This window comes from Amphiura filiformis, unplaced genomic scaffold (genome assembly GCF_039555335.1).
Source record: "Amphiura filiformis unplaced genomic scaffold, Afil_fr2py scaffold_23, whole genome shotgun sequence".
Lineage (NCBI taxonomy): Eukaryota > Metazoa > Echinodermata > Ophiuroidea > Amphilepidida > Amphiuridae > Amphiura > Amphiura filiformis.
In genome coordinates this window covers 2,467,127-2,477,304 of record NW_027305487.1, presented here as the reverse complement: position 1 = coordinate 2,477,304, position 10,178 = coordinate 2,467,127, and the positions used below count along the sequence as shown (strand labels likewise).

The 10,178-nt window shown below is 36.0% G+C and overlaps 1 protein-coding gene across 1 annotated transcript; it reads left to right on the top strand.

Moving 5' to 3' along the window:
* The first annotated feature begins 867 nt into the window (after nt 1-867).
* LOC140143576 (laminin subunit alpha-4-like) lies at nt 868-8,177 on the top strand. Its single transcript, XM_072165393.1, has 5 exons — nt 868-1,034; nt 1,694-1,827; nt 3,074-3,176; nt 6,859-6,981; nt 7,773-8,177. The coding sequence occupies exons 1-5, from the start codon at nt 908-910 to the stop codon at nt 7,916-7,918; spliced, it is 633 nt and encodes a 210-aa protein (XP_072021494.1). The 5' UTR covers nt 868-907; the 3' UTR covers nt 7,919-8,177.
* Nucleotides 8,178-10,178: the final 2,001 nt, after the last annotated feature.

The window sequence follows — 10,178 nt, the reverse complement described above, 5'->3', positions numbered from 1 at the left end:
CGGTGAATTTCTTTCCCTTCCGATAGCCAAAAAACCTTGTGTTCAGTTAAGGTTATGTAGCATGTTTTTCTTAGATATAGGCCTTCTTCCTAGAAGTGACTTCTTTCTTCACCTTCTCTCCTTTTTTGTTTTCCGCTCATACTGAATGCGTTCCAAAGCCTAAAGTTATTATCTATCCATGTCATTAACCGTGTGTTTTGTTTTAATCTTTGATGTAGCCAAACCTCATCCGTAGACAGGGTGAAAATGGGCACATTTCTCAAAGAGGGCATTTCTTCAAATATTGTGAGCCGATTGAAATAATTACTGTTTTGGCTTATTAAAGCTAACGATTTAAGGTTTCTTTACATACCAAAATACATTTGATCAACTTCTCAGAAATAGGAGTAAATGAGGGCGTATAGTTTCATTGGGACCCCCTGTATATGTACACGGGAATATTCTTTGACGTTTTGTTTTTAGATTATTTTTTCTTATACACGTGGGTACAAAGAGGGGTCAATAGGACATTATATTAAACTTCTTTCAACAGAGGAGGAGGGGATAACGCTACAACCTTTCAAGATCTTACGATGCAGCCATCAATTCACATTCATACAATCACCCGATAGACAGAGGGCAAGCATAACTTAAAAGTTTACCGCTCCTCTGATTTGTCTTTGATGTTATGTCATCAGTACCGCGGAGGTTAGGTCACTCATTAAAATTTAGCTAACTGCTTGGCGCGTTTTCTGCTCGTCGAGTGCTTCGCCTTCTACTGATGTACCCGGTGTGTCCCAAGTGAAAGTGCAATGATATTTCTCCACCTTTATCACCTATCTAGGTCAGACGACGGCATACTTGCATTTTCTCATTTTTATCAGACAGGGGGCCATCAAAAGCAGAACCAGGTACGCTACCATCAGAGATGATGACTACCCTGACACCCACGGAGAAATGCGCACTACCCTTGGATCCTATCGAAGGTGTTTTAGATCCAGTCGATAAAGAACTTGGTGTGTTCATAGGACCTGCCGGAGGACATGTCATTTTAGGTAGGTGTACATGCATGTGTATCTAGGCCAACATTAGTCACTGTCAGAGTTGAATTGACAAAAACTCTTCTGCTGACAGTTGGCCTATTATAGTAAAGATCTGTCAGCTTGCAGTTTAATAATAAAGTCTTTGCATAGACCTTAGTGCTCCAAGCACTGACCTGATTCAGAGAGTTTCCTAAGATGGCATGTGGCAGTAACATAATAATAATAATAATAATAATAATAATAATAATAATAATAATAATAATAATAATACAAATAATAATAATAATAATAATACTAATGTGTGTTGCTATTCATCGAGTTTCGAGTTTCGAGTTCGAGTTTCGAGTTTCGAGTTACGATTTTCGAGTTTCGAGTTACGATTTTCGAGTTTCGAGTTACGATTTTCGAGTTTCGAGTTACGATTTAATAATAATAATAATAATAATAATAATAATAATAATAATAATAATAATAATAATAATAATAATAACACTAATAATAGTAATAATAATAATAATAATAATAATAATAATAATAATAATAATAATAATAATAATAATAATAATAATAATAATAATAATAATAATAATAATAATAATAATAATAACAATAATAACAATACTGAAATTAATGATATGTATACCAGGTATTTTGGCAAATTCCTTTCACAGATCCTAATTTCAGTGTTGGTGTAAGTAAGGAAGTACGGCTGTCAATCAAGCCTAGGTCATCGTCTGGTGTCATCTTTTCTGTAAAGGACACGCCAAATGGTGATTTCCTCTCACTTGAGATTGTTGATGGAGTGGTGAGTAGGGTCAAAGGTTACAGGCATATGAATCCAAGAAAGCGAAACCAGCAACATTTTACACAACTAAATATTTTCTAATGTTTTATTAAAGGGCATATCTATTGCAAAAAGAAGTTTAACTCCATTCGAAGAGAATGATTATTACATTACAAGATGACACTCGTTGCAATTTTTTATTCGTATTTCTCCTGAAAAAAGAGAAATTGTGTTTGTAAATTCTGCCTCGTACACCAATTTACGGTCCTTCCCCCGCTCGAAGCAAAATTGATTTCCATGGCAGGAGACGGGTGACGTCACAGTAAACGAAGAGTCATATATTATATACACATGAGCCCTGGATATGAGCTCGCTTGACATTTAGTCATGTGTATAATATGCGACCTTGTTCCACGAGAAATCAGGAAGGTTCGAACAAAAGGCCATTGAAATTGTTTATTTGCATAATAAATACAATATCGATATACATCACGCTAAAATTCTAAAATTGCACGGTAAAATTGGTCTGAAATATTTGTTATTGTTTAGTCCAAATATTTCTCAAAAACTTGATATACATATGAATAGTAATATCACAATTTACTAATATATAAAAAAAGAAGCGGCTGATTTTATCCATATGTTTAAAAACCATTACATTTGTAACACTTGATTAAACTTTTTTTCTGAAGACAACAACAATATACGTTTTGTGCATTGAGAGCGTTTACAGTCCCTTTTCTCAGAGCAGGCACATCTCATTTCATGACATCAACGTTTTTCTAGGTCAAAACTGTCTCGTTCGAAGGAACCTACCGCTTAAGTTTTTTTTTTTTTTGGCGGAATATCAATTTTAAACGTCTTATTTGCTCAAAAACGGTGTCTTTTTCATTGTCTTCATAATATTAGCTTGCCAATGATATGATTTTGTCCGAGCAATATGTATGAGGTAGGTCCGTTCCAGATAAAAAAAAATACATCTTTATCCTACCAACATGTTCAAAGTCATACTAGGTGGCCTCTGAGCTTAAATATTAACTTCTTTTATCCAAGTAACACACAATGCCAGGTATGATTTTTGTAGGAAAAGGTGGTGTTGTTTTTTTGCTGGGATTGTCCTGTCTATAAGCACAAAAACACCGGGATAAAACATAATGTACACTTTACCACTCTGTATTTTACCACAGTACGTAAGATAAACCCGAAATTGATTTTGCCCACCTGTTTTGGCCATTAGAAAAATAACTCTTGTATCATTTTGATGTAGCTATATCTACGCTGTGACAATGGTGCTGGTGAATTTGAGGCCTCCTACACTCCCGCTGAAGGTCCGTTCTTCATGTGTGACGGCAACTGGCACGACATTGCCGGTAAGTTCAGAAAATAACGTATCACTAGTAGAAAAATTGTAATGAGAATTCTTTCAAAACGATGAGAATTGGACAAAAGTATGAGAATTGAAATTTTCTCATCCAATCGAATGAGAAATACCAATTAGCGTGTCAACCACCCTGGGCAACCACCTGTCACATTGTTTTAAATGAGGACATTTAAGTTTCAACCGTCATCCTGACGTTCTGCATCTTGTATATAGCTACAATCAAGTGCAAATTTGCTGTGACACATCCACGGTTCAATGACTCCCGCCCCCTTATTCAATGTTGTATACCAAACACCGCATTTTTTTTAAATGTGCTATATCATGTATATCTTTGCTCCAACATTGGTTGGTGGGGGAGGGAAGGGATTCAAAATAGGCTGGAAATTATAGAAATAAAATATCCTATGGTGAACTTCATATGGACGGTTTTAATGAACCGAGGTTGCGAAATATGCATATGCAGTTATTAGGCCTATGAATTTCTATAATAATATATATAAAAAACATAACAAAATTGAACATGTTGAAGAAAACCCAAGCATTGATACATGGAAATAGAAATCAATCAATCAATCAAGATTTATTCATTTAATATTTCATATAAAGACATTTTAATAATTATGCAATACAGAAGAAGTGTAAATTGGCAATGTGAAGAAAAAAGAAAAAAAAAAGAAAGAAAGAAAGAAAGAAAGAAAGAAAGAAAGAAAGAAAGAAAGAAAGAAAGAAAGAAAGAAAGAAAGAAAGAAAGAAAGAAAGAAAGAAAGAAAGAAAGAAAGAAAGAAAGAAAATGAATGAATTGAGATTCACCAAAAGACCCGCTCACCTTCCAATCCACTCATAGATCTTTGGTATAAATATATGCCGATAATGCAGTTGTATTAAATTGAATAAATAAGTTGAGATAAAAAAGGTTATTAAACATATCTTATAGAAGAGAAGAGGAAAAGTAATAATAATTAAAAAAAATAGCACTATAGAAGATTCGAACCCATGACCCTTAATAAATCCTACAGTTTACAAGTCAGATGATCTACCGGTGCACCACGAGGAACTCTATTAACATTTAATCGATTTGTAATGTATATTAAGTTATTCAATGTACGTATGGCCCGTGGCGTGATACAAAACTGAACTGAAACGTCTCAAATAGTCATAATTGTATCGGTTTACTACGAATATATTTGTTGGCAATGTATTTAGGGTTATGAAAATTAACTTGGAATTTTGATTCGTGCACTTTCCTCACGGTCGACAAAATTTAAATAAAGAAAATTACATTAATTTCTTTTAACACTGTTTGTGTCGACCGTTCGGCCATCAACCTGTTATACTTATTATAAATAACTCTGCACGACTGACAACGACCCTACTGCAGTGTTGTGGTTTCGTTAATGCCTTGCGATTACGAGGTCTGGAGTTCGAGTCCAATTGTCGCCGATTTGTTTTCCCTTTAAAATTCTGTTCTTTATCCCTTTTTAAAATCTACGACGGCGCAGTTTATCGATTTAAATTTGTTTTTAAAAATTATGATCAATAATGAAATCCGTAATTAGCAAAGTCTCAAGATACTGGTTATGGCTTCCTTAGATTCACCTATTTGGACACAATTAACGCAATGTAGGTGTTTTGCATCAAAACAAAGTAATCATAATAATTCCTTATGAGAAAATTGAAGTTCACATTAATTTCAGTGTCAAACGACCATCTGTGACTGGTTGTTGACAGGTGAATTAGTATTTCTCATTCATTTGGATGAGAAAATTTCAATTCTCATAGTTTTGTCCAATTCTCATCGCTTTGAAAGAATTCTCATTTTACAATTTCCACTAGTGTATGTAGGCGTCAAAGGGAATCTCAACCTTTCACCATTTCTTCGGTGAAACCGTGTATATTGTTTACCTTGCTGAACAAAATGATAAGGGTGCATTTCGACCCGATTATGCGGTGAATCTTTAACCAAGCAAATGATCGCAATTAGGTTGCATCTATGACTAATCTGTTCTCTCGTGTAGAGTGTTATAATGCTTTTAACCAACATTTAAAGATCAGACGAATCTTGACCTAAAGTTTTTTTTCTTTCTTGTGCTGAATCCAGAACTAAAATAACTAGGTGAATTCGTCGGCTGTATTCCATAGTGGCGTATAGTGATTTTTGGTCATTTTTTTGAAAATTGGCACATATGTTTTTAATGATGTTCTCTTTCATTTTTTCTAAGTCTCATCAGTCATAATTAGCTAATTAATTAGTAATTAATTAATTAAACGTGGCGTATAGTTACAAAGTGACATTTTTTTTTTTTTTTAGTGGCGTATCGACCATACGCCACTTTTTATACACATTTTATAATTATGAAATATCGGCAAAAATGAAAAACATCGTATGTTATAGTGGCGTACGCGTATCGGACCTATACGCCACTATGGAATACGAACGACGAAAAGTAACGCCATAGGGATTACACGGCGACCGAGGTGGCGTACGGTTAACGTAAGGTTAGGGTATTGCGTTTTGTTCGTTTTCCATAGTGACGTATAGCTTTATTGTCAGTTTGCCAGCAATAGTATGTATTTATTTCTTTTGAAAAATATATAACAATAAAATCTATTTAGTTTACTACAGAAATTTTACATCATTTACAAAATATAATGAATGTCTGATTTACACAACTCGATTTTAAATTGGCATTTCTTCAAACCCGATTTTCTCGAAAAGTTGTTTATTCGCGGCGCCCCACTATACGCCACTATGGAATACGGACGACGAATTAATGTGAAGGCCTTGAGGAGGGCAGGTTAAAGATTCCCTTTGATTCCTACTTAAAATAATGATTGAACTGATAATCATGGTTTAAATAATTGCGCAGTGAAATGAAAACCTGGTCATTTGATTTTGGAAGAAAAAAACAGTGACAAATTAAATCGTAACATTTTGCTTTGCTCGAACATAACCTAGGACTACATCAATTATTTAATGCACCCTGCAAGAAATACACAGCGATGTGCCCCCTCCCCTGAAAGGAAAGAGAAAATCGGGAAGGCCAAAGAAAACAAAATGGGGAAAGGAACTCGTTTCTACAAAATTTCACGCCGATCATGGGCTAAAATAGTGTAAAATACTAAAATTAATATTTGCTCGCTACGCGCACATTTTGTTATAATAAAGCCCTTCTTTGGAAGCTCAAGGAAAGTACATGTACATGCATATAGGTCATTTAAAAAAAACGGTATATGTTTATATCCCACTGATAATGCCAGGTCAAATGATGCAACCGCAAAATTTGCTCAAGCACCCACAACCCCCATCCCCCCTCCCCCACCACCCACCAACATCAACAACAACAAACAACGAGGAAGGCCACCACTGGTCACGACAATGGGTAAAACATTGTCATGACAATTCATTTGTTAGTCATATTTTCGTCCCCATTTACCACATTTTTAGCTTAATGTTAATGATACTTTTTAGCCTTTGCCGTCTTTAACAATTTTTGTGCTGGAAATTTCCTCATAATTTCCCGCGTTGTCCGCTGACTACGCCACACTGGGGTTTGGAATATTTTATTTTGCTTGTTGGTTTTTGGTGGAAAATAAATATATTTGATTTGAATTTTTTTTGTATATATAATATGTAGCTATTATTGAAATGCACACTGTTTAACTTCTTACAGCCTTGAAGCATGAAAACACTCTGCAGTTAATTGTTGACGGGGAAGAAGGTGAAATAGGGATAGGATCAGACAGAGCCTTAGCTGTTAACACGAATCATCCATTCTATCTCGGTGGTCTTCCAGGTAAACATGAGAGTTCTGACCTCTCAGTTATATTTTAAGTGACTTTAGTTCCCAAATTCAGCACAAGTGTACACTTCTGGCATGATATATTCACACATGAAGTACATTGTCAAAATATCATATGTGATGCGATCAAGCAAAGTCAGTCAATATGGAATTATTGATTTTGAGATATAACCAAACAATTATTTCCTTTCTTTCCCCTGCTGTTTTGGAAACTCTTTAATTGCTCATATCTTTGGAACTGGTTGTTCAATTCCAATGGGGTTTTCTGCAATATCCAGATTTGTAAATGCTTTGCACTATCCTATAAGAAACTGAAAATGTAATATTTCCTAGTTCCGACTGATTTTGCTTGATCGCATCACAAATTACGATCGGGAGTCATTTTGATTTTGACCCGTAGTAACCAATATAAGTCACCAAAGGTCATACATGGGAAACGGTCAGTTTGAATACACGTTTTAAAAACATTGTTGTGTTTGTTATGTTATTCGAAAAACGCTAGGTAATAAATTATGGGATGACTTGCACAAAGTAGGTAGGGTTGAGTGATTGACCGCTTAACCGCTTATAGCCTTTAAGTTGAATTTCCAGTCTGCCAAGTCATGAAGCTCTTGTTGCTAAGTAATTAAGGCGCAGGTCTCGTAAACTTGAGGTCCTGGTGGGCTCCATTCTCGGGCGGCATCACTTCCTGGTTTATTTCTGTATAATAATTGCTCGACGGCAAAACTCATAAAATATCATAGTTGTCACTTAGTTTTCAACTTTTTGTTCCCTTCCTCTCCCAGATGGTGTATCACACCGTGGTGTACGTACGGATGATATATTTGTAGGCTGCATACGTGACATCATATTTGACCAGAACCTCTACGACTTCAAGCAAGTCAATGCCGTTGCAGGCGATGTGGACCTACAGGCTTGTCCTACCCATTAAGACAATTTAATCTACCATTACGAAACACGTCATTATTACAATGTTTGGTTAATTCAAAGATGTGTTGGTTTTTCAACCTATCAACAATAAAAGAGCGAATGACAGATGCGTTGTCACTGTGGAAACACCTTACCTTGCGTCAATGTACTAGAAATGGTTAAATTTGGATGTGATCCCATCATCATCTCCTTTTGATTTAGCATCCTAACTACTTATATTCTTTTTATATGTTGTTGGTATATTGTATAAACTAATTTACAAGCATATAGAAGCGTCTGTGACAAAAACTAAATCAGTGCAGACGACATCCACAATATCATAACATTATGGAGTTTTGGCAAATCAATTACCGACAAAAGCGACTATACAATGTATTATTGTACAAGGTGTCCAATAAAAAGGTTACATGAAGAAAATGAACCACATTTTGCAATGGTACAACAAAACAGTATAATTTTTCAGGTATTGTTTTATTTATCCTTCTTGTAAAATAATGCCTGCTAAGTTCCAGCTACATATATTTAAAAGCAACTTAACTTAACCCTAACCGAACCAAACATCAAAAAACCTAAATTCACAAAGCGTGGGCATAAAGCATGTAAAGCAGATATCCCACGTGATGCAATTGCGTCATCATGCGAACAGTCATATGGCTAGGGAAGTTGGCCAGGCAAGTTACACTCCATTGGCAAGGTAGACCCATGAATGAGTGTACCACCCGAAGGGTCGGGGTTCAAAACCGCACCCGAGAAAAAATGTTTTCGCTTCTTTTTCTTCTGTCTTTCCTTCCCCTCGCCAAAAAGCAACTGGGGTGTTAGGGCTAAGAGTGACTAATCAATATATCCTACAAAGAAAGGTGATCACCCTTTATATATAAACCCAACAGTAAACGTTTTCTGTAAAACGTTTTTGTTTGCTGGGAAATGAGTTTTCAAAGCTCAGCCGAGTTGTTTTAAGCATATTCAATAAAGAGTTTCAAAAGGTGAGGAAAAAATCTTGATACGTGAATCTCTTCCAATCATCCTATAAGATATAAGATGACTGAAAACGTTTAAGATGTCTACCAGCAGTAAATAAATCTGAAATTGGCAGCCATCATGAAAATCACCCTGAAGATGATCTCAAAATGATAAATTAACTTCTGGAATGGATTCCTGATCATCATTCTTCTCTATTCAATTAGTGAAAATTGGCAAGGAACCTAATCCGTGTCCTGGACAGACCTGGTCAGACCTGGACACATTTTCTTTGATTTTCGCTGTCTGTACATTCCTGGACACAAAACCTCCTCAGATAATCCCCTCCCTGGACAGTCCTGGACAAACCTGGACAAAAACTACCTATTTCTGGACATTAGGTGTTCCTAGCGTTTTGCAGTAGGCCTACATACCGTGCTATCTCTAGACCAGTCGGATTGGGGTTGATTTATTTATTTATTTATTTATTTATTTATTTATTTATTTATTTATTTATTTATTTATTTATTTATTTATTTATTTATTTATTTATTTATCCTGTTGAATAGACTCAAATCAGATTTCAATATCGATGGCACAGTCCATTCCTGGTATAGGTCATATTTTAACCACCGAAACGTCAGAGTGGTAATTAACAACCACATGTCTAATGAACATACGCTCACTTAGGCCTGGGTGCTTAATCTCGCCGATTAAGTCTGCGGCGTGCCCGCAACCCAAGACGCTGACCCAAGCCGATGCGCCTATGCTGAGAAATAAAATACTGTTGCGATATGCACTAACAAAATGTGTGTCTGCTCGATGAAAAGCCATGTTCAGTCACCCGTTCATCGGCTTGATCGGCCCAACTCCTACATTTCTCGCAACCGGCTTATAACACTTGACAACAATACCCTAACAAATTAGTGTCATTGAGTGCGTTGATGAATGAGACCGATGTATATTCTTTGCCGGATTATATCGACTGATCCGAAAATTGCTCACGGTGAGTAAACTCAAGTAAGTACTACAATAAACATTAATATAAAGGTTTTGGGTAATGAATGGCAAACCGCAGAGCAAGAAGATGGCAAGGATGTTGCGAACTCGATGCCCTAAGTGCGAGTAAACCGCAGAGTCTCCGCAACCAGTGCTAGCTCTCCTATGCTGGTACATGCGTTTCGCTAGAGTCTGTTTGGTCTCCCCTATGTAAAGGTCGTCGCATCCATTGTCCTTGCACTGAATTGCGTACACAATGTTGCTTTGTTTGTCCTGTGGTTGTTTGTCATTGGGATGGACCAGCG

Excerpts from the sequence above, each read along its gene's own strand:
- LOC140143576 (XM_072165393.1), top strand. The coding sequence starts at position 908 with ATGATGACTACCCTGACACCCACGGAGAAATGCGCACTACCCTTGGAT. Across the intron at positions 3,177-6,858 it reads CAACTGGCACGACATTGCCG|CCTTGAAGCATGAAAACACT; the intron begins GTAAGTTCAGAA and ends AACTTCTTACAG. Across the intron at positions 6,982-7,772 it reads CTATCTCGGTGGTCTTCCAG|ATGGTGTATCACACCGTGGT; the intron begins GTAAACATGAGA and ends TTCCTCTCCCAG.